Raw genomic sequence first — 25053 nt, 5'->3', positions numbered from 1 at the left:
AGAAAAGGACAGACTATGGAGGAAGACGTACAACAGGAGAAAGGGCAGCAAGAGGTGAAGAGAGACAATTTATGATGTCCAGATCTGCAGGAGATATGTTCTCACCCTCTCCAGACGACTCTCGTCCATGGATTTTGAATACTCTTTCAATTTGTATTCTTCTCGTTCTATATGTGCGCTTTCAATGTCAGCGGACAGGTGAGGCATGTTTGACACCCAGGCAACTGTGCGTTCCGAGGCTGGAGTGACCGGGTTCAATGTGGCCTGTGCATGTGAGTGCTGTAGAGAAACAGGTCCACGTTACTAAAGAAATGGTCATAATGTAGAATAAAAGAACCTGAATGTGGCTCGGAGACGTACCTGCTTGGTTATGCTGGGTTTAAGTCCTCCGGCATCCTTCTCCACTGATTGCTGCCTTATTCTTGCTGCTCCGTACATTGGTTCGGGGCTTTGCAGGAGGTTACCACTGCTTGGTCGGGGTTTATGGGCGGCCTGCACCGTCAGTTGTTGGGATTTGCCCCGGTGTAGGGGAGGAGGCTGTGAGTCTTGCCTCCGCTGCACTCCAGGGCCGATGGTGATTTGTGGAGGTGACAGCATGTGTTGCAGATTGTCTTGGAGGGAAAGCTGTCTCTTGCTGCAGTGTAAAGAAAAATGACTAATTAAAATAAATCTAATGCAGAGGATATATATCCGCTGTCTAAATATACCACGTGACAAACACACAATACAAGACCCAAGCAGTAGACACTAGTAGTGATGAGCGAATATACTCGTTGCTCGGGTTTTCCAGAGCACGCTCGGGTGGTCTCTGAGTATTTATGACTGCTCGGAGATTTAGTTTTCATCACGGCAGCTGAATAATTTACAGCTACTAGCCAGGCTGATTACATGTGGAGGTTGCCTGTTTGCTAGGGAATCCCCACATGTAATCAGCCTGGCTAGTAGCTGTAAATCAATCAGCTGCCACAATGAAAACTTAATCTCCGAGCAGTGATAAATACTCAGAGACCACCCGAGCGTGCTCTGGAAACCCCGAGCAACGAGTACACTCGCTCATCACTAGACACTAGCATAAACGAGCCATCTCTGATTACAGGACGTAGAAATGAGGTCTGCTTCAGTCATTACCTCCTGAAGGTCCGACATTCGTGCCCCATGTAAGAGCATTTTTATTTTTACATTATAGATAAATGCCATCTCTCTTTAGGCAGCTGTAGATGAAAATGCTTTGTGTAACCTGCAGGTTTTAGCTCCTTCTCTGCTTTCCCTGCGTAATTTGCTCCATGTCTGCTGAGTGTGCGGGTTCTTCGTGGTGTGATGTCAGAACTTTGCTATCTGTCATGAACCAATCAGATGTCTAGCCCCAACTCTAACCCCCCGAACCCATTTTATGCCATTTCACTAAAACATTGCAAAACTGCAGCTGCAGCCCCCTTCTCCCTCAACTATCTCCGATTTATTGCACTTGATAGTTATTTGGTTACATCAGAACATTTTGCAAGCAGGACAAAGTGAACTACAAGTTATATAGAAGAAGCAGCTCGGTACAAACTAGCTAGTCTCCAAGGCAAAACATGAGAAATGCACCAATATGACTTATATCCGAGTTGTGCTAATGATTTTACAGTGGATGCTAGTTGTACTTATTACGTCCTTATGAAGAAAAGCTATTTTGCATACTGTTCTCAAGGAGCGTTGCTTTAAAGAGAAACTAAACTTTAATTATTTAATTATTGATCAATATTTGCAAAGTTATTAATTTTTCTGGTATTCATTATTTTATTTTGCTTCCTTCTTTCCCAAACACCATGCTAAAAGTGTTGTTTTATTTGTGTAGATCATGCTCCTTAAGGAGCTGCTTTGTACTGCTGCTGTAGCATGAATCCTTACTGCAGGGGTGCGGAACCTCACACCTAAGACGGCCCTAGATGACCTTTTCTCCGGCCCCTGGTAGTGAACAGCATTTGCATAAAGTTTCTTGCTAGAGCAGCAGTTCAAAGCAACTTCTGAAAGCGCAAAAATTAAAATGTAACTAAACTTTTTTTGTTTTTTTAATTTAGGACCATTATCCTGCTTTCTGTTATACAGGACCGTCCATCTGTGACTCTTATCAGTGATATTGAAATGTCACAAATAACAACTCTTTGCAGCAGTTGTAAAATTAGATGTTCTTTACTAGTCAGGAATCAACAGTATTTTCATAACTGATTTTTATATTAAAAGAATAAAATAAGACAGTGATGAATTTCTTTAAATTGGGTTTTCTCCATCTCTTTAATCAAAGACAACTAGTTTCTGCCTTTACACATACAAATATATTTATCTATACTGAATGTCCTATTAAGCTCACAGCAATGTGGTTACTTTCAAGGGAATCTTGATATTTACTTAATTCAGCCCCACGATGTGTCCGACTTAAGATGCCGATTAAGGGCACTTAACTTACAATGCAAGCAATGGCCTTGTTACATTGACCTGCATCGTCAATCCCCAATACCTCCCCACCCACCTCTTCATTTCAGCACCTACAACTGAAAAGCAGAAAAGGGCTGAAACCAACTAATGAAGATGTTTTCATACAAGAATAACACCTCCGTCTACATTATATTATGGAATAAGTGTTGAACACTGACGTGTGACACAAATATGGAATAACTATATATAAATATATAGTGATATATACATATATGATTATATATGTATATAGTGATGTGTTATACCACCTCTCTACTCTTCCCACCTGGACCCCAATCTCGCGCCCCCTAGCGGGGCTGGTACCTGAACTCTGACCCCTGCCGGCTGAACTCGTCGCTGTAGCTGTGACTGTGCAGCATGTGCTTTCCGGAGCTTAAATCCTCACTCTTGCTGTAGCCATGGAATGGGGCAAAGGCATCAGCGCCCGGGTCCGGCCGATGAGGAGCCGGGTGTGAGGGTGGTGCAGCTGGGCCATCGGGGGCCATGTGGAAGAGCGGGTTCTGGAAGGACAAGGGAATGCGCAGCTGCTGAGCTGAAAGCCCATCGGTAGTTACTCCCATCTGACTGAGCCGCAGACCAGCCGCAATACTAGACCCACTGCCCTGGGAGAGCCGGCCCCCTGGGCGAAGTCCCCCGGATATAGAGGCCTGGCTGGAGTTGAGCAGGTCCCCTACAGCTTGCAAGTTGGACACACTGTTCATGCGGCTGTCCTGCAAGTCTAACATGGAAACACTTTTGTTCACGCTCAGCATCTTCTGGTCCGGCTCGGTGATGTCTGAGCTGCTGGTGCAATATGCAGGTGAAGAACGGGTGAGAGGGCGACGCGACACAAAGAACATATCCTTGGAGGACTTGTCCTTGGTCGGTGAAGGTAGACGAGTCATGTCAATGGAACTAAGGAAAGAGAAACATGAAAATGAGGATAACTAGTAACGTAACATGACAGGATGAGAAATTGATTCATAAAATGCAATGAGACAAGAGGTCAAGAGTATTCTTTCTGTATGATCGAAACCTTATAAAATAAGCTAATGCAATGGACTTTGATCACATGGGGCATGCTCAATCACAACCTGGTAGAGAATGATATAACCGCCTGCTGTTTTTGTGCAGGTGAGTTTTATTATTGTGAAAGTATTAAATATGATAGCCTTCTACACACACCTGTTGAGGTCTCGCACCAGATAGCTCTGAAGCTCTGCTGATGGCCCCCTCAGGACGACAGGTTTGGGAGGTGGGAGCCTTTCTTGATGACTTGGTTGACGCTGGATGTGGGGGTTCCTGAGCGCTAGGCTGATGTCGTTGAGAAGGCGAGGGAGGGGCCCCAACTTTATAAGAGCATCCTGCTCCAATAGTTGTAAAAGGGTAAAACACATATCAATGACATGAGGCTTTCAGATACCAACGCTACTATACTCTAATGAAACTGGATGTCCAGCAAATTACATATAATAGTATAGTACCATATATTATATAGCATATAATAGTATTTTACATTATGTAACATAGTACATGCATTTCAATATAAGGAATAAAAAAAACCCACACATCCCGTCCTGCATCTTCTGCCATAAATATCCTTATACTTACTTTACTGAGCTGGGGAATCACTTCCCATAACAGGGCATGTAAAGTACTCAGCTCCCGCCCCAGGTCGATGTAGCCCTCAAAGTTGCTGCTGTTGGTCAGCGCATCAAGGTTGGAGATCTCGTATAGGAAATTCTGCATATTGGCCAACTCCGTCTCCAGAAACTCATTCATGAAGGACATGTGCTCTTCCTTACTGCTGAATCTGATGACAGCCAAAACTCAGTATTAATCTACATGACAAAACTTGAAGGACCAAGTTACTAAAGCAGTCATCCATCATTCAGTGTGAGCTAATTATTATGCAGGTCCGTAATTAGTCAGGACTTTTTTTTTTGTAATGTTCTAAGTTGTCATTAGAGTTTCTAGGTTGCTGTGAGGTTGCCAGTATCTCACCCCAATAAACGGGTCAGTCTCTCATCCCAATAAACGGGCCAGTCTATGTTCCACTCTCTCTCCCTGTGCCATTCCCAACCCATGGCCCCACTCTCACTTGAAGTTGAAGTTGGCCAGGTTCTGGATGACCTTTGCGATGAGTGTAAGGGTCCTAGATGTTTGCTCATCAGGATATTCCTGCATCAGGCTGAAGAGGCTGGGGGACATGATGGCCGGACACAGGAAACGGAGGAAGAGAGAGGCACTGATGAGTCGATCTGCTATATCTTCACGGCCGCGCTCAGCACAGCGCATCCTCCATGAAGCAAAGACTTCTTTCAACTCCCGGGGAAACACACTAAGAAGAGATAATATAAGCGATTAAGAAAACACAACTTAAAAAATGATTAAAGTGCACCTCTCATCTACACACACTGAAGGCCGTGTTTATACCAAAGTTGGTTTTAGTTAATAGCGGACTTCATTATAGGTGCTAGGTACACTTTAAATGTAAAAGAAAAGGAAGCGGGAACACAGACTAACAAAGAGAAGGAAAATAGTTGTGAAGGCGAATACAGTAGAAGTACAAGGATGGGAAATACAGAGGGGAAAGGACATTGCAACAGCACGAAGAGGGACAGGAGAGAAGTCAAATGTAATGGATAATGACTAACATATAATGTCTTATTCTGTTCCTGGAAATGACATCACATGACCAGACACTGACCAATGGGAGTTGAAGACTTTGCAAAGCGCAAGTTCGCAGCACATCCTGAGATTGGCCTGGTGATCGGGCAGGGCAGAAGGCGGACAACGCATGGGGTCAACCTCGCAGTCCTCCTCTGATTCATACAGAGCCCGAATAAACTCACCTTCCGAAGGAGAATTAACAACATTAAGAAACATTGGGCATATGTAAAGATGATTTCTGCACACATTCGAAGAAAGAACAGATTTACCAATGGCTTCCTTGAGGTATCTCTGTCCTATCAGTTTCAGATATTCCTCTATGGCTTTAGTTGCAAGTGTGTTCTCACGGAGAATAAGGTGCTCTCTATCAAGGAAGCGATCGACCTCTGTCATAGCCATATCCGAGAGGAAGTCCTGAGAAGAAACACATAGACTTTTCTGGCTGGAGGATATGCTGCCAACACGTCTCATAGCAAGCAAAGAGTTATTTAGTAAAATCTAATACAGAGTCCCGATGGAAAATGATCTAAATAACAAGGGAAATGAACTAAAAGGATAAATCTATCCAAGGTGGCCTCACTCTTGTGTCAAAACCTGCCCATATACATAAGACAACCGACAGCTGAAGGATCACATGGCTGATTCACATTCACCTTGGCTAGATGGACATGTTATAAGAAGGAATTCAGATGAGTCCCACATCATGGAGGAATCAAAGGGAAAAAAAACAACAATCTGCTCAATCACATTCTAGATTGGAAATGGAGGGCATATATTGTCTCTGTCTCTCTATTGGCCAGTGTTGCTAAGGTTATTTTACTAATTAAAATCAGTAAACGTTTATTCCAACATAATTTTTAATGGTGATTAAGACTAGGGATGAGCGTATTTGGCACGCTATAGCGCTTATAGAGTAAGCTGCAGAGGGAACTCGGCTTCCTGGATTGCTCCGACTGATCGGCTGTTCGATGCCGCAGCTGCATGTGTCGTGGCTGTGTGACAGTCGTGAGACATGCATGGAGAGCCCAACAAACAAGCCCTTCACTGGCTTCCTATCACCCAAAGACTCCAGTTCAAAACCCTTACAGTGACATACAAAGCCATCCACAACCCGTCTCCTCCATACATCTGTAACATGGTCTCCCGGTACTTACCTACACGCAACCTCCGATCCTCTCAAGATCTCCTTCTCTACTCCCCTCTCATCTCTTCTTCCCACAACTGCATCCAAGACTTCTCCCGTGCTTCCCCTATACTCTGGAACTCTCTACCCCAGCACATCAGACTCTCGCCTACCATAGAAACCTTCAAACAGAACCTGAAGACTCACCTCTTCCGACAAGCCTACAGCCTGCAGTGATCCTCAACCTACTGAACCACCGCACAACCAGCTCTACCCTCTCATAGTGTATCCTCACCCATCCCCTGCAGACTGTGAGCCCTCGCGGGCAGGGTCCTCCCTCCTTATGTACCTGTGTGCCTTGTTTTTTGCTCATGTTTAGTTGTATTTCTCTATATTTGCTCCCTTTTCACATGTAAAGCGCCATGGAATAAATGGCGCTATAAAAATGTACAATAATAAAATAATAATAATAACATCTTGTACAATGTATAGCTATGCCTGAGGTCTTCTTTCCACTGCAGATACTATGATTACCCCAATAATGCTGTCGGCCACAGTCCCAGGTGGGTGAAAAGACTGAAGTAAATTACGGTAAGTAACATCCTACAGAAACTACTTCTGCCACTACCTCCTTAATCTTATTATCAGTCAAAAGATTTGTTGAGGACTAGAGGAAAACAGCAACCACCACTTGTCCATAGGTAGTGATGGGGAATCTAGATTGTGAGCCCCATCGGGGACAGCGATGTTAGTGTGCAAACTGTAAAGCACTGTGGAATATGTCAGCGCTATAAGAAATAAAGATTATTATTATAGGTTGTGTGCAGCTTATCATTATTTACTCGGATAAGGAGTTCTCTGTGCACGCTCGTGTGTTAACCGAGTATCTTCGGTAGGCTCGAAATACAGTTAGGTCCATATATATTTGGACAGAGACAACATTTTTCTAATTTTGGTTATAGACAGTACCACAATGAATTTTAAACAAAACAATTCAGATACAGTTGAAGTTCAGACTTTCAGCTTTCATTTGAGGGTATCCATATTAAAATTGGATGAAGGGTTTAGGAGTTTCAGCTCCTTAACGTGTGCCACCCTGTTTTTAAAGGGACCAAAAGTAATTGGACAATTGACTCCAAGGCTATTTCATGGACGGGTGTGGGCAATCCCTTCGTTATATCATTCTCAATTAAGCAGATAAAAGGCCTGGAGTTGATTTGAGGTGTGGTGCTTGCATTTGGAAGGTTTTGCTGTGAAGTAAACATACGGTCAAAGGAGTACTCCATGCAGGTGAAACAAGCCATCCTTAAGCTGCGAAAACAGAAAAAACCCATCCGAGAAATTGCTACAATATTAGGAGTGGCAAAATCTACAGTTTGGTACATCCTGAGAAAGAAATAAAGCACTGGTGAACTCATCAATGCAAAAAGACCTGGACGCCCACAGAAGACAACAGTGGGATGATCGCAGAATAATGTCCATGGTGAAGAGAAACCCCTTCACAACAGCCAACCAAGTGAACAACACTCTCCAGGAGGTCGGCGTATCAATATCCAAATCTACCATAAAGAGAAGACTGCATGAAAGTAAATACAGAGGGTTCACTGCAAGCCACTCATAAGCATCAAGAATAAAAAGGTTAGACTGGACTTTGCTAAAAAACATCTAAAAATGCCAGCACAGTTCTGGAAGAACATTCTTTGGACAGATGAAACCAAGATCAACCTCTACCAGAACGATGGAAAGAGAAAAGTATGGCGAAGGCGTGGTACAGCTCATGATCCAAAGCATACCACATCATCTGTAAAACACGGCGGAGGCAGTGTGATGGCTTGGGCATGCATGGCTGCCAGTGGCACTGGGTCACTAGTGTTTATTGATGATGTGACACAGGACAGAAGCAGCCGAATGAATTCTGAGGTATTCAGAGCCATACTGTGTGCTCAGATCCAGCCAAATGCAGCCAAACTGGTTGGTCATTGCTTCATACTACAGATGGACAATGACCCAAAACATAAAGGCAAAGCAACCCAGGAGTTTATTAAAGCAAATAAGTGGAATATTCTTGAATGGCCAAGTCAGTCACCTGATCTCAACCCAATTGAGCATGCATTTCACTTGTTAAAGACTAAACTTCAGACAGAAAGGCCCACAAACAAACAGCAACTGAAAACCACTGCAGTGAAGGCCTGGCAGAGCATCAAAAAGGAGGAAACACAGCGTCTGGTGATGTCCATGAGTTCAAGACTGCAGGCAGTCATTGCCAACAAAGGGTTTTCAACCAAGTACTAGAAATGAACATTTTATTTAAAACTATTTAATCTGTCCAATTACTTTTGGTCCCTTTAAAAACAGGGTGGCACATGTTAAGGAGCTGAGACTCCTAAACCCTTCATCCAATTTTAATGTGGATACCCTCAAATGAAAGCTGAAAGTCTAAACTTCAACTGCAGCTGAATTGTTTTGTTTAAAATTCATTGCGGTAATGTCTATAACCAAAATTAGAAAAATGTTGTCTCTGTCCAAATATATATGGACCTAACTGTATATGTTTGAGTCCCCGTGGCTGTTTGTTAGCTGCAACACATGCAGGGATGCCTAACAACCGAGCACGTTTGCTCATCACTATACTGCTATAGCGTGAAGTTGCAACACCAGACACAAATTGAACACATACGTGGCATTGTTTTTGGAAGAAGGCTGACATGTTTTTTCAAATCCTGGACAACCCTACCAACTGTTTTTGACACATGTTCTTGTATGTAACATCAGACAATGCTCATTCCAACCTGTTATTTTTTAATCACCCAAACATGATTTTCTATTAACTTGATGAACTAAAATTTTAGAATCATCACGAAGGTGGAATATCAAACTTCACATCACAAAAAATTCAGTACACTGAGCTAACTAGAAGCAGGCGAGATCTCTGCAGTAACCAGCCAGATACAAAGCTGGAGGAGTCAATACTGCAGTCAATATCTAGAAAACTTCACTTTTGTGTCAGCTAAAAGGTCAACCTCCACCTTCTAAAAAGTATTGAATAATTCAGCAATGCTTTAATGTGACAAAACATCTTGCCTTATCTCAAAAATATGTTCGTGCAGAGCTGTACAATCTCTACCATCAGATTTTTGTCTAAGGCTGTGTGCACACGTAGCAGATTTTTTGCGTTTTTTTCGCGGTTTTTCGCTATAAAAACGCTATAAAACCGCGAAAAAAATGCTAACATTAAGCATGCTATGTAACAGAATGCAATCCGCATTTTTTGTGCACATGCTGCATTTTTTCCTGAGCGGAATCGCAATCCAGAAAAAAACGCAGCATGTTCATTAAAATTGCGGAATCGCGGCGATTCTGCACACATAGGAGTGCATTGATCTGCTTACTTCCCGCACGGGGCTGTGCACACCATGCGGGAAGTAAGCGGATCATGTGCGGTTGGTACCCAGGGTGGAGGAGAGGAGACTCTCCTCCACGGACTGGGCACCATATAAGTGGTAAAAAAAAAAGAATTAAAATAAAAAATAGCGATATACTCACCCTCTGGCGGCCCGACCTTCTCAGCGGCTTCCGAGGTTTGTGTGAAGGACCTGCGATGACGTCGCGGTCACATGACCCGCGGTCACGTGACCGCTACGTCAATGGAAGGTCCTGAACACACAGCATTAGGAACGGAAGCCGCTGAGGTGAGTATAACCTTTTTTTTTTATTATTATTTTTAACATTCTATCTTTTACTATAGATGCTGCATAGGCTGCATCTATAGTAAAAAGTTGGTCACACTTGTCAAACACTATGTTTGACAAGTGTGACCAACCTGTCAAACAGTTTTCCAAGCGATGCTACAGATCGCTTGGAAAACGCTAGCATTCTGCAAGCTAATTATGCTTGCAAAACGCTAGTTTTCTGCGGGTATATGCATGCAAATTCTGCATGCGATATACTCGCGGCAGGAGGCACAGAATTGCCGCGGAAATTTCCGCGGCAATTCTGCTACGTGTGAACTCAGCCTAAAAGTAGTGACTGTGTGATAAAAGGAGTTTAACCCCTTTACCCCCTGAGGCAGTTTTCACCTTCCTGACCAGGCCAAATTTTACAATTCTGACCACTATCACTTTATGTGGTAATAACTCTATGGATCCCACTGATTCTAAGACAGTTTTTTTGTGACATATTGTAGTGCATGAAAATGCTAAAATTTATTCAATATGACTTGTGTTTATTTGTGGGGAAAAAAACAGAAATTTGGTGAAAATTTTCAAAAACTTAATTTTTATACCCTTAAATCAGAGTGTTATGTCACATAAAATAGTTAATAAATAACATTTCCCACATGTCTACTTTACATAAGTACAGTTCTTGAAGCATAATTTTTTTGATTGTTAGGATGTTAGAAGGGTTAAAAGTTGACCAGCGATTTCCATTTTTTCAACAAAATTGGCAAAACAATTTTTTTTTTATTTAAAGTGACTTTGAGGGGTCTATGAGAGAAAATACCCCAAAGTGACACCATTATAAAAACTGCACCCCTCAAGGTGCTTAAAACCGCATTTAAGAAGTTTATTAACCCTTCAGGTGCTTCACAGGAATTTTAAGAATGTGGAAGGAAAAAATTAACATTTACCTTTTTTTGCTTTAGACCCAAATTTTATTTTTACAAGGGTAACAGGAAAAAAGGACCTCAAAATTTGTTGTGCAATTTCCCCTGAGAATGCCATTACCCCATGTGTGGGGAAAAAAACTGGGTGCATGGCAGGGCTTGGAAGGAAAGGAGCGCCATTTTACTTTCTGAATGCAAAATTTGCTGGAATAATTAGTGGACGCCATGTTGCATTAGGATAGCCACTGATGTGCCTAAACAGTGGAAAAGCCCTACAAGTGACACCATCTTGGAAATTAGCCCCCTCAGGGAACTTATCTAGATGTGTGGTGAGCACCTTGAACCCTGAGGTGCTTCTCAGTTCATAACATTTATAACATTGAGCCGTGAAAATAAAAAAATCATGTTTTTTAGCTCCAAATTTTACATTTTCAGAAGGATAACCTGTCAGGTCCCTCATGTCCTCCAACCCAGCAGCATTCATCCATGTATGATTAAACTCCCTAGGAATGGTAGCTCCATACCTGAGCGGACCCCTCGCGCTCCTGGGTGGGCTCCAGCTCTCTGGCTGGTCACCCATCAACCTTCACTGGCCACCCCATTTTGGAAACTAGACCCCTCAAGGAATGTATCTAGATGTGTGGTGAGCACCTTAAAACTCCAGGTGATTCACAGAATTTTGTAACGTAGAACCATGAAAATTAAAAAAACCAAAACATTTTTCTCACAAAAATGTACAGTACTGCTTAGCCACACGGCGAGACCCAGGAGGGATGGAGCGCTATTTGCCTAGAATAGTTTGAAGACTCCATATACATAACCCCTAAATGCTAGAAAAGTAGAATCCCCCCTAAAGTGATCCTATTTTAGAAATTATACCCCTTTGTGAATTTATTTACATTTGTAGTAACGATTTTGAATCCACGGGTGTCTTTCAGAATCAAGCAGTAGTGACTGTTGCTGAGTGAATATTGCAAACTGCTGTTGCACGTTATGCCTAACTCATGCTTCTAGAGATACGGACCCGTAAATTAGGCGGGCTCTCATCGCTATAAAGATGCCAAACATGTGGACGCTAAATGTGGTTTAGGCACACTGGCCTCAGAAGGGATTTGGATATGGGAACACAGAATTTGTTGAATTTCTTTTGGGAGACGAGGAGCCATTTCAATTTTCCAGAGCCTGCCTGCCACTAGTAACATGGAAGCATCCTATATTTCCACTGACAGATGACGGACCTGAGTGGGGACTTTTTTTGTGGATCGAGTTGACGCTTTTATTGGGAACATTTTATATAACGTTTGGGATCACATTTAGCCTGTGCTATATGCTGAGCATTTACTTTGGGGTTTCCATCTAAATCTTTGAGTGACATGATTCAGATGAAACCCCAAAGGATCCATTCACTATAATGAGGTAGTGGAGTTACCTCTGTTCAGCGATGTCCTTTTTTACATAAGTGCACAAAAATGTGGTGGACCGTGATTTTATGCACGCCAAAAAAGACTGACACCGCTGGATCATATTCCAGATGGCGTCCACTGTGTCTCCATCTGACTCATTATAGGGAATTTTCCACTGGGGTTCCGCCTGAATCACGTATTTCAGAGATTTACACGGAAATCCCAGTGAAAGCGCTCAGCGCAGAATAAATGTGAGCTGAGCTTTTCTGCGATTTTTGGGAGACAGAATGAACACATCAACAGGTGAAGAATTTGTTTTATTCATTTTTTACAGCGTTCCTCGTGCAGTATAAGTGATAAGGCGACTTTATTCTTCGGGTCGGTGTAATTACAGCGATAACAGATTTACAGTGCCTTGCGAAAGTATTCGGCTCCCTGGAACTTTTCAACGTTTTCCCACATATCATGCTTTAAACATAAAGATACCAAATGTACATTTTTGGTGAAGAATCAACAACAAGTGGAACACAATTGTGAAGTTGAATGAAATTTATTGGTTATTTTAAATTTTTGTGGAAATTCAAAAACTGAAAAGTGGGGCGTGCAATATTATTCGGCCCCTTTAACTTAATACTTTGTTGCGCCACCTTTTGCTGCGATTACAGCTGCAAGTCGCTTGGGGTATGTCTCTATCAGTTTTGTACATTGAGAGACTGAAATTCTTGCCCATTCTTCCTTGGCAAACAGCTCAAGCTCAGTGAGGTTTGATGGAGATCGTTTGTGAACAGCAGTTTTCAGCTCTTTCTACAGATTCTCGATTGGATTGAGGTCTGGACTTTGACTTGGCCATTCTAACACCTGGATACGTTTATTTGTGAACCACTCCATTGTAGATTTTGCTTTATGTTTAGGATCATTGTGTTGTTGGAAGAAAAATCTCCGTCCCAGTCTCAGGTCTTTTGCAGACTCCAACAGGTTTTCTTCAAGAATGATCCTGTACTTGGCTCCATCCATCTACCCATCAATATTAACCATCTTCCCAGTCCCTGCTGAAGAAAAGCAGGCCCAAACCATGATGCTGCCACCACCATGTTTGACAGTGGGGATGGTGTGTTCAGGGTGATGAGCTGTGTTGCCTTTACGCCAAATATACACTCACTGGCCACTTTATTAGGTACACCTGTCCAACTTCTTGTTAACACTTAATTTCTAATCAGCCAATCACATGGCGGCAACTCAGTGCATTTAGGCATGTAGACATGGTCAAGACAATCTCCTGCAGTTCAAACCGAGCATCAGTATGGGGAAGAAAGGTGATTTGAGTGCCTTTGAACGTGGCATGGTTGTTGGTGCCAGAAGGGCTGGTCTGAGTATTTCAGAAACTGCTGATCTACTGGGATTTTCACGCACAACCATCTCTAGGGTTTACAGAGAATGGTCCGAAAAAGAAAAAAAATCCAGTGAGCGGCAGTTCTGTGAGCGGAAATGCCTTGTTGATGCCAGAGGTCAGAGGAGAATGGGCAGACTGGTTCGAGCTGATAGAAAGGCAACAGTGACTCAAATCGCCACCCGTTACAACCAAGGTAGGCCTAAGAGCATCTCTGAACGAACAGTGCGTCGAACTTTGAGGCAGATGGGCTACAGCAGCAGAAGACCACACCGGGTACTACTCCTTTCAGCTAAGAACAGGAAACTGAGGCTACAATTTGCACAAGCTCATCGAAATTGGACAGTAGAAGATTGGAAAAACGTTGCTTGGTCTGATGAGTCTCGATTTCTTCTGCGACATTCGGATGGTAGGGTCAGAATTTGGAGTAAACAACATGAAATCTTTGGGATGTGGTGGAACGGGAGATTCGCATCAGGGATGTGCAGCCGACAAATCTGCGGCAACTGTGTGATGCCATCATGTCAATATGGACCAAAATCTCTGAGGAATGCTTCCAGCACCTTGTTGAATCTATGCCACGAAGAATTGAGGCAGTTCTGAAGGCAAAAGGGGTCCAACCCGTTACTAGCATGGTGTACCTAATAAAGTGGCCAGTGAGTGTATAGTTTGGCATTGTTGCCAAAAAGTTCAATTTTGGTTTCATTTGACCAGAGCACCTTCTTCCACATGTTTGGTGTGTCTCCCAGGTGGCTTTTTGCAAACTTTAAACAACACTTTTTATGGATACATTTGAGAAATGGCTTTCTTCTTGCCACTCTTCCATAAAGGCCAGATTTGTGCAGTGTACGTTACGACTGATTGTTGTCCTATGGACAGACTGTCCCACCTCAGCTGTAGATCTCTGCAGTTCATCCAGAGCAGTGTTTCCCAAACTCCAGAGCTCATGTACCCCACAGGTCATGTTTTCAGGATTTCTTTAGTATTGCGCAAGTAATGGAAGTATCATCAAGGCATCAGGAATTGTCTCACCTGTGCAACACTATGGAAATCCTGAAAACATGACCCATGGGGTCCGTGAAGACTGGAGTTTGGGAAATACTGATCTAGAGTGATCATGGGCCTCTTGGCTGCATCTCTGATCAGTCTTCTCCTTGTTTGAGATGAAAGTTTAGAGGGACGTCCGGGTCTTGGTAGATTTGCAGTAATATGATACTCCTTCCATTTCAATATGATCGCTTGCACAGTGTTCCTTGGGATATTTAAAGTTTTGGAAATCATTTTGTATCCAAATCCAGCTTTAAACTTCTCCACAACAGTATCACGAACCTGCCTGTTGTGTTCCTTGGTCTTCATGATGCTCTCTGTGCAGGTGCATTTATACGGAGACTTGATTACACCCCGGTGGATTATATTTATCATCATTAGGCATTTAGGACAGCATTGGATCATTCAGAGATCCACAATGAACTTCTGGAGTGAGTTTGCTGCACTGAAAGTAAAGGGGCCGAATAATATTGCATGCCCCACTTTGCAGTTTTTGAATTTCCACAAAAATTTTAAATAACCAATAAATTTCGTTCAACTTCGCAATTGTGTTCCACTTGTTGTTGATTCTTCACCAAAAATTTACATTTGGTATTTTTATGTTTGAAGCATGATATGTGGGAAAAGGTTGAAAAGTTCCAGGGAGCCGAATACTTTCACAAGGCACTGTATATTGGATTTTTCTATTTGGCCGCTGTCACACACTAAAAGATGCTTTTTTTTTTGTAAATACTTTTGCATTGCCATATTTTGAGAGCTATAACTTTTTCCATATTTTGGCCCACAGAGTCATGTGAGGACTTGTTTTTGCAGGGCGAGTTCACATTTTTATTGGTACCATTTTCAGCCACATGACATTTTTTAATCGCTTTCTATTCCGATTTTTGGGAGGCAGAATGAACATAATCCAGCAATTCAGGATTTTTTTAATGCTGTTGTTTGTGTGTTAAAATTGATAAGGCAGCTTTATTCATCAGTACGATTACAGTAGTACCACATTTATATTTTTTTTTAACGTTTTGGCGCTTGTACACAATAAAAACTATTTTATAGAAAAAATAATTATTTTTGCATCGCTTTATTCTGAGAGTCATAAGTTTTTTATTTTTCCCACTGATGGAGCTGTATGGCAGCTTTTTTTTAAGGACAAGATGACGTTTTCAGCGGTAGCATTTTTATTTACATTCATCTTTTTGTTTTTATTATTATTATTTATTATTATAGCGCCATTTATTCCATGGCGCTTTACATGTGAGGAGGGGTATACATAATAAAATCAAGTACAATACTTTTAAACAATACAAGTCATGACTGGTACAGGAGGAGAGAGGACCCTGCCTGTGAGGGCTAACAATTTACAAGGGATGGGTGACGATACAGTAGGTGAGAATAGAACTAATCGTGCGGCGGATTGGTCGATCGGTGGATTTTATTCAACTTTTTGTTTGGCAGTGTGATGATAAAGCATTGTTTTTTTTGCCTTGTTTTTTATTTTTATTTTTTGCAGTGTTCGCTGAAGATGTTAACTAGTGGGAGTTTTATAGGTCGTGTCGTTCCAGAAGCGGCGATACCAAATATGTACACTTTTATTGTTCATTCTTTTCATAAAAATATTTATTTATGAGTACAAAATATGTATATTTATTTTTTAAATATGTGGTGATTTTTCTTTTTTTATATTTTTCCAATTTTTTTTATTTTGTCCCACTATGGGACTTTCACGTTTTGCAGTCTGACCACTTGTAAAGCATAGGAATGCAGTGATTTCGATCACAGTATTTAGGGGGTTATAGTGCGGGGAGCGGTGCAGGCACCACTCCTGACACTCGGCGGTGATTGCATGCTCACAGCTACTTTTTATATTAAATACGTTGTCCTTGACTCAATAAATTCATTAATCACTTCTACATAGGAACAGTAATTAAGTTATGATCAATGGTGCTCCAATCACGCAGTACACCAATGCATGACCACCACTCCATTCACTTATGGAGGGTCTATGGGAACAATAGTGAGCATGTGTGATGACCGTAGACTGTGAAGAGTGGTGGTCACACATGTTGCTTGAATCAGATGGGTCTTTTAAAGAATATGGATACATATGGAGCATTTTTTTTATCACTTATATGCATGTATTTTGTGAAAAAAAATATTTTTTGTAAGGGCACACCTTGCAGATTTGCCTGTGGATTTTTCTGTGCAGATTCTTCCCTCTCTTGCCAGAAAATTCAGGTGCGGATTTGCTGCGTTTTTGATGCGTTTTTTCATGCGGATTTGTCTGCGTTTTTGTAACCTAAATAAAGCTAACATACTTAAAAAAAAAAATAATAATTGTGATGTCATTTCTTGTCCAACCTCTTCATTTACATACTCCATTGAAGAATACGGTTTACACAGATAGATGGAATATAGATGATAGATAGATAGTTGGATGATAGATAGATAGATAGATAGATAGATAGTAGATAGATAAATAGATAATACATAGATAGATAAGATAGATAATAGATAGATGATAGATAGATAGATAGATACCAAGCCCAATGTTTAGTTATAAACATAATAAAATGGTACATAGAGTTAAATAAAGACACACACACACAAAAAAACCTGCGTTGGCTGGGGTCACACTTGTGAGAAACTCGTACGAGTCTTGCACCTCAATACCCGGCACTGCTGCCATCACTTGGGACCGGAGCGTTCAGCTACATAGAAATACATGCATGCTCCAGTCTCGAGTGTCGGCGGCAGTGCCGGGTATTGAGGTGCGAGACTCGTGCGAGTTTCTCGCAAGTGTGACCCCAGCATTAAACGCAATGTTTAATTAAAAAAAAAAAAATGGAAAAAAAAATTGTGTGGGCTCCTGCACAATTTTCAAGTCCAGAGAGGGAAAGCCAGCGACTAGGGGCCGATATTTGTAGCCTGGGAAGGGGTTAATACCCATGGAGCTTCCCAGGCTATGAATATCAGCCCGCAGCTGTCTGCGTAGCCTTTACTGGCGATTAAAATAGGGGGACCCCCCTAAAAAAACAACGTAGGGTCCCCCTATAATTTATAGCCAGAAAGGTTACGCAGACAGCTGATATTCATAGCCTAGACAGGGGCCATGGATATTGCCCACCCCCGGCTACAGATACTAGCTCCCAGCCACCCTAGAAATGGCGCATCTGTAAGATGCGCCAATTCTGGCACTTAGCCTCTCTCTTCCCACTGCCCTGTAGCGGTGGCATATGGGGTAATAAGGGGTTAATGTCACCTTTGATTGTAAGGTGATCTTAAGCCCGGTTAGTAATGGAGAGGCGACAATACGACACCTATTCATTACTAATCCTATAGTAGTGAAAGAGTTAAAAAAAGACACAACCAGAAAAAAGTATTTTAATATTCTTAATTTCCCAATACTTACAACCACGCCTAATTCCCAGAAGCCTTCGATCGCCTGCAAAAAATAAAAAATAATAAACCAACCGCATACTCCCTGTCCGAAGCAGTCCAATTAATAACGAGTGTCCCACGATGATCTCCCCTATACAGCGGTCACATCAGGAGATGTGACAGCTCTACAGACCTTCAGTGACACACTGACAGGAGACAATGGCTCCTGCAGTGTTATCACTGAGGGTTTAATGAGTTCATTGCTCTCACTTTACGGCACTGCTGAGAATTTTCCCATGCAGCTGTGCCGCAAGTGACAGTATGAACTTTACTGTACTCACAGAGGCGGAGGGATAGAGTGCAGAAGGATACCCTCCGTCATTGTATCGACGAAGCCCCTGGAGAGCAGTCGCATCTGCTGGGCTTCGGGGACAAGGTGATTGGTGAGTATGTACTCTATGTTGTATGTACATATGTGTATACTGTCTGTACAGTATGTTTTTTTTTTTTCTTTTTACACTTGAACACAGTAGCTGGATGATGGGTCTATACTGTCCCATCATCCGGCTGGCTGTCACTGTAGCAGGCATAGCCGGATGGGACTAGAAATTCCATCGGACGATGCCTGCCTACATACGGACCCGCACACACACATCCCCGCACATTCCCACAGACCCCCACACATCCACGCACAGTTCCGCAGACCCCCGCACACAGACACACACACACAGACGCACATCTTTCCCCGCACACAAAGTCTCCGCCCACACACTCTTCCCCCTCCCGATCAGCGTTTCTCGCACCCAACTCCGCAGCAAAACCGCAGATCCTACGGTGTTGCTGCAGATTTGACTGAATGAATGGAAGTCAATGGGTGCAGAAACGCTGCAGATCCGCAAAAAGAATTGACATGGTCCTTTTTTTAATCTGCAGCGTTTTCGGTGTGGATTTTTCCGCACCATTAGCACAACATTTTTTTCCCCCATTGATTTACTTTGTACTGTAAATCACTTGTGGATCTGCAGCGTTTCTGTGCTGAAAAAAAACGCTGCGGATCTGCAGGAAATCCGCAACGTGTGCACATAGCCTAATTGTTATTTTGTTGGGGATGAGTTAAGGTACCGTCACATTTAGCGACGCTGCAGCGATCTAGACAACGATGCCGATCACTGCAGCGTCGCTGTGTGGTCGCTGGAGAGCTGTCACACAGACAGCTCTCCAGCGACCAACGATGCCGAAGTCCCCGGGTAACCAGGGTAAACATCGGGTTACTAAGCGCAGGGCCGCGCTTAGTAACCCGATGTTTACCCTGGTTACCAGTGTAAATGTAAAAAAAAACAAACACTACATACTTACATTCCGGTGTCTGTCGGGTCCCCCGGTGTTCTGCTTCCCTGCACTGTAAGCGCCGGCCATAAAGCAGAGCGGTGACGTCACCGCTGTGCCCTGCTTTACGGCCAGCCGGTGCTGACACAGTGCAGGGAAGCAGAACGCCGGGGGACGCGACAGACACCGGAATGTAAGTATGTAGTGTTTGGTTTTTTTTACATTTACACTGGTAACCAGGGTAAATATCGGGTTACTAAGCGCGGCCCTGCGCTTAGTAACCCGATGTTTACCCTGGTTACCAGTGAAGACATCGCTGAATCGGCGTCACACACGCCGACTCAGCGATGTCTGCGGGAGATCCAGCGACGAAATAAGGTGCTGGCCTTCTAGCTCCGACCAACGATGTCACAGCAGGATCCTGATCGCTGCTGCGTGTCAAACACAACGATATCGCTATCCAGGACGCTGCAACGTCATGGATCACTAGCGATATCGTTGTTAAGTTGTTCAGTGTGAAGGTACCTTAAGTTATTGAACGCTGCAGAGCATGCAAGAACGGATTACTTCCTGACGCTGCCAGTGCCAGAATGTACTTTGTATGTAGAGTCAGCATGCTTTGTGCTTCAGTCCCACTTAAACAATGACAGCAGTAATGGCGCTAGCCCCTCCTGTGATGTTTATGCCCCTGCGTCTCCTGTGAAGTATATGCTCCAGCCCCTCTTGTGATGTATATGCCCCAGCATCTCATCTGATGTATATGCCTCAGCATCTCCTGTGATGTATATGTCCAAGCATCTCTTATGATGTATATGCGCCCACAGTATCTCCTGTAATGTGTATGCTTCAGGCCCTCCTGTGATGTATATGCCCTAACTTCTCCTTTGATGTGTATGCTGCAGACCCAGTGTCTCCTGTGATGTATATGCTCCAGCATTTCCTGAGATCTATATGCCCCAAAGCCTCCTGTGATGTGTATGCCACAGACCCAACATCTCCTGTTAATATGCCCCAGCGTCTTCTGAGATATGAATGCCCCTGTCTCCTGTGATATAGATGTCCCATGCCCCAGCATCTCCTGTGATGTATATACGCCCCAGCATCTTCTCCTGTGATGTACATGCCCCAGCATCTCATGTGATGTATATGCCGCAGGCTAAGCATCTACTTTGATGTGTATGCCCCATGTCCCAGCGCCTCCTGTAATGTATATTCCCCAGTGTCTCTTGTGATGTATATATGCCCCAGCGTCTCCTGTGATATGTATTCCCCCAGTGTCTTCTGTAATGTAGATGCCCCACTGTCTCCTGTGATGTATAGTCCCCAGTATCTCCAGTGATGTATATCCTCCAGCATCTCCAGTGATGTATATCTCCTAGTATCTCCAGTGATGTATATCCTCCAGTGATATATATCCCCCAGCATCTCCTGTGATATATATGCCCTAGCCTCTTTTGTGATGTATATGCCCCAAGCGTCTCATGTAATGTATATACCTCAACACTAGTGTACCCTATTTTGTGTATATACTCCAATCTTAACATCTCCTGTGTAATGCATATCTTCCAGCGCCTCCTATGTGATGTATATGGTGCAGACCCAGGGTCTCATATGATTTATATACTCCAGCCCCAGTGTCTCCTGTATGATGGATATACCGCAGTCTCGGGAATCTCCTATGTGATGTATACTACAGACCTCTCACTGCTTGTCTATAAATGTAACATGAGGAGTGATGAATTTCCCACTATGAGGATACTTGTAGCGTAATATACATCTGTCTTCAGAACTTACTGCTGCAAGTTCTTTTCAAAATTAATTGCAAAGAGTCGACTGCGCTCTAGATCAATGCAAATCAAGAAAACAGTTGCCTGTAGCAACATCATCAATACCATCTAACATGTCACATCAAAGAGGAGCAGCTCCAGGCATCACATTAGGGGTGAGTTAATTAAATGTTTGACCAAATATAGCATAATAAATTTCAAGTTGATAATTTTGAATGGCCTCCGAATGATGGTGTAAACATCCAAATGACCCCTGGAAGAGAAGAGGTTCACCACATCTGCTCTAAATGATAGGTCAGTGTGAGCAGCATGGACTGCAGACAATAATGCAGCAGAAAGGACAGCATGCGAATCAATCAGGACCAGAACAGTAAGGCATGCAGGACCACAGATGGACACAGGAACGCTAGGTGCATCAATACTGATGCACAGCAGTCACACACAGGAGCAGTAAATAAGTAAATGCAGTCCAGAACTTGCAGCAGATATATGGTAAATAGCAGAGACATATGCAATAAGGAACTTGTAACAGAGACATGATTAAGCGGAAGGGTTCCTTTCTGAGGAAGCACTAAGCAAAATGTGCATAAGAGGGTCTAAAGGTGGTAAATATGAAATGTTCATTTGTCCTAGGATGTGTATTTATGATTAATTTTGGTCTCCTGTAGGCCTTGATGGTCATGTACTTGGGTTGTGCCTGTTTCTATTAACACAGAAGCACTTGCACTTTTACTTTGGTTATCTCCTTGACCTTCAGGCACCCCCAGATCTATGACTATCTTGCCAGTTTGGGTCTGGCCCTGTATTTACTAACATGAACAGGACCATGCTCCTAATAATATCAGCACTTGCACTTTATAATTTACTGTGTAACTGACTATTCTTATTATAATTTTTGTAACTAAATATTTTAACTTCGCAGCTACTATATTGATTCTTTTGGACTGAAATATTGTATAGCTGTGAGGTGTCATGTACATGTACACCATGTTCCAAATTATTATGCAAATTGGATTTAAGTGTCATAAAGATTTAATTGTTTTTTGTTTTTAAAATAAAACTCATGGATGGTATTGTGTCTTGTGTCTCAGGGCTCAATGGATCACTAAATTCAATCTTAAACACATGTGATAATTAGTTTTACAGGTGATTCTAATTAAAGGAAAGCTACTTAAAAATTATGTTCCACATTATTAAGCAGGCCAATATGGGAAATAAAAAGGATCTCTCTGCTGCTGAAAAGCGTTAAATAGTGCAGTGCCTTGGACAAGGTATGAAAACATTAGATATTTCACGAAAACTTAAGGGTATGTGCACACGTTGCGGATTCTCTGCGGATCCGCAGCGTTTTTTGAGGTGCAGAAAAGCTGCAGATCCGCAATTGATTTACAGTACAATGTAAATCAATGAGAAAAAAAATGCTGTGCACACTTTGCGTAAAATCCGCTGCTGAAACGCTGCGGTTTAAAAGAAGTAGCATGTCACTTCTTTTTTGTGAATCTGCAGCGTTTTTGTATCCATTCCATTATAGAAAACCGCAGGGGTAAAAAAAAAGCAGCAAATCCGCAAGAAAACCGCAGCAAAAACGCACAAAAAATGCTGCGGAATTGCACAAAAAACGCGATAAATCCGCACGTGCGTTTTCTGCCAGGAGAGGCAGAATCCGCACCAGAAATTCCTAAGCCTAATCCGCAACGTGTGCACATTGCCTAAGAGTGATCATCATACTGTGAAGAGATTTGTGACTGAAACAGAGCACAGACAGAGTTAATGCAGATAAAGGCATAATGAGGAAGGTTTCTGCCAGACAAATTCATTGGATTAAGAGAGCAGCGGCTAAAATAACATTACAAAGCAGCAGTTATTTGAAGCTGCTGGTGCCTCTGGAGTCCCTTGAATCTCAAGGTGTAGGATCCTTCAAAGTCTTGCTGTGGTGCATAAACCTACTATTCAGCCACCCCTAAACAGTGTTCACAAGCAGAAATGGTTGCAGTGGGCCCAGACATACATGAAGACTAATTTTCAAACAGTCTTGTTTACTGATGGGTGTCGAGCAACCCTAGATGGTCCAGATGGATGGAGTAGTGGATGGTTGGTGGATGGCCACCATGTCCCAACAGGGCTGCGACGTAAGCAAGGAAGTTGAGGAGTCATGTTTTGGGCCGGAATCATGGTGAAACAGCTGGTAGGGCCCTTTAAGGTTCGTGAAGGTGTGAAAATGACCTCTGCAAAGTATACAGAGTTTCTGACTAACAACTTTCTTCCATGTATAAAAAGCAGAAACGTGCCTTCAGGAGCAAAATCATCTTCATGCATGACAATGCACCATCTCATGCTGCAAAGAAAACCCCTGAGTCATTGGCTGCTATGGGCATAAAAGGAGATAAACTCATGGTGTGGCCACCATCTTCCCCTGACCTCAACCCTATCGAGAACCTTTGGAGTATCATCAAGCAAATGATCTATGAGGGTGGGAGGCCGATCACATAAAAACAGCAGCTCTGGGAGGCGAATCTGACTTCAAAGAAATACAAGCAGAAACTCTCCAAAAACTCACAAGTTCAATGGAAGCAAGAATTGTGAAGGTGATATCAAAGAAGGGTTCCTATGTTAACATGTAATTTGGCTTGTTAGGAGGTTTTGGAATTAAATAGCTTTTTTGTTCAGTGAATGTGACCTCCTAATGCTGCAAATTCCACAAATGAGCATTTTCAGTTCTTTAAAACATCAAATGTTTATAAATTCTACTGTGCCTAATAATTTGAACAGTGCATTGTGAGTTTTTATTCATTTTGGAGATTATACTGTTATCATTGGGAGGTTTCTTCAATAAAATTCGATGCATAATCTAATGGGTGATGACTTTTATTAGACTGACTGTCATTTGCAAGACCATTTAGGAAAATCCGAGAAAAATAAAATTTGCATAATAATTTGGAACATGGTGTAATCTCTTGGGTGAGACATTATGCTGTCCTTTCCAGATGATATTATCTGTTTGAATATTTTTCTGATTGATTTTTTCTCCATACCGGTCATCTTTTGTTGGCATATTTACACTTCCTAGCACTAACATCAAAAATGTTACTTATCTGTTATCTCTGAAGTTTGACTCATTTTAATTGTTATACTGTTGCTTATTTGTATATTCCAATAAAGATTGATTTTTTTTGAACATGGGAATTATTTTGTTGGTTTTAATATTATAAATAACAGAAGAATCAGTTAGTGAACTGTTTCTGAGTGTGTAACTCTTTTATCTCTTTTTTTACTTCCTGTCAGGTTATGTAGGACTACAGACCACATCAAAAAGTTGAGCTGAAAGTGTGGCCCGAACTGCAAGCCAGAGGCTGTAGAGAGGAGGGCCTCATGACCAGGATGTATGCCAGGCCCTAATAGGGGTTAAGCAGAAGTAAACTAAAATGGAGTTTTAGGGGTGGAGGGGGGGGGGGAATGAGGATTTAAAATGGTGGAATAAGGGAAGGTAGGAGGGGTTTCAGTCCAAGGCATGGTGAGAGTTAGTAAAAGGGGGTGTGAATGGGGCCATTTGATTGGTTAAGGGGACCTTGTATATAAGGGAGGATTGGAAGGGGCAGGGACAGTCTGTTAGATGTGAGTTAGGGACACAGTACCATGATGGAGGCTCTATTCCAGGACTTTAAGAAGCTGGCAGAGACAAAGAGCACAGCATGGCTGCAGGAGCAGTTGCGGCTGTTGAGTGGCAACAGCGGCGGATCAGCTGTGGACCCAATGCCCCCAAAACACCCTAGGAGGTCGAGGCCTTCTGAGAAAGTGAGCCCTGAACTGCCATCTAGGGCGTGGAGGAAGGCGGGGAGTCCATCCAGAGACCATCCGAGTTGGGATGTGAGCAGCTG

General features: G+C 42.6%; 1 protein-coding gene across 34 annotated transcripts in view; it reads right to left on the bottom strand.

The window, feature by feature from the left end:
• SYNGAP1 (synaptic Ras GTPase activating protein 1) overlaps positions 1-25053 on the bottom strand; it is a 291027-nt gene that overhangs the window by 24773 nt on the left and 241201 nt on the right. For 17 of the 34 annotated variants that reach the window (XR_013221407.1, XR_013221406.1, XM_077286257.1 and 14 more), the window contains 8 exons: positions 5397-5541; positions 5165-5309; positions 4556-4795; positions 4066-4267; positions 3640-3824; positions 2779-3369; positions 361-634; positions 106-279 (listed from right to left, as the gene is read on the bottom strand). Coding sequence is in view for 32 of the 34 variants with exons in the window: in XM_077286257.1 (XP_077142372.1) it covers positions 106-279; positions 361-634; positions 2779-3369; positions 3640-3824; positions 4066-4267; positions 4556-4795; positions 5165-5309; positions 5397-5541 (1956 nt within the window). In the remaining 2 variants the exon portion in view is untranslated. The remainder of the gene's footprint in view (positions 1-105; positions 280-360; positions 635-2778; positions 3370-3639; positions 3825-4065; positions 4268-4555; positions 4796-5164; positions 5310-5396; positions 5542-25053) is intronic. The other 17 variants (XM_077286265.1, XM_077286279.1, XM_077286285.1 and 14 more) reach the window with 5 other exon arrangements.

The sequence above is a fragment of the Ranitomeya variabilis genome, chromosome 2, assembly GCF_051348905.1.
Source record: "Ranitomeya variabilis isolate aRanVar5 chromosome 2, aRanVar5.hap1, whole genome shotgun sequence".
Taxonomy (NCBI): Eukaryota; Metazoa; Chordata; class Amphibia; order Anura; family Dendrobatidae; genus Ranitomeya; species Ranitomeya variabilis.
Note: the sequence above shows the minus strand (reverse complement) of the source record. Positions and strands in the feature narration are given on the sequence as shown.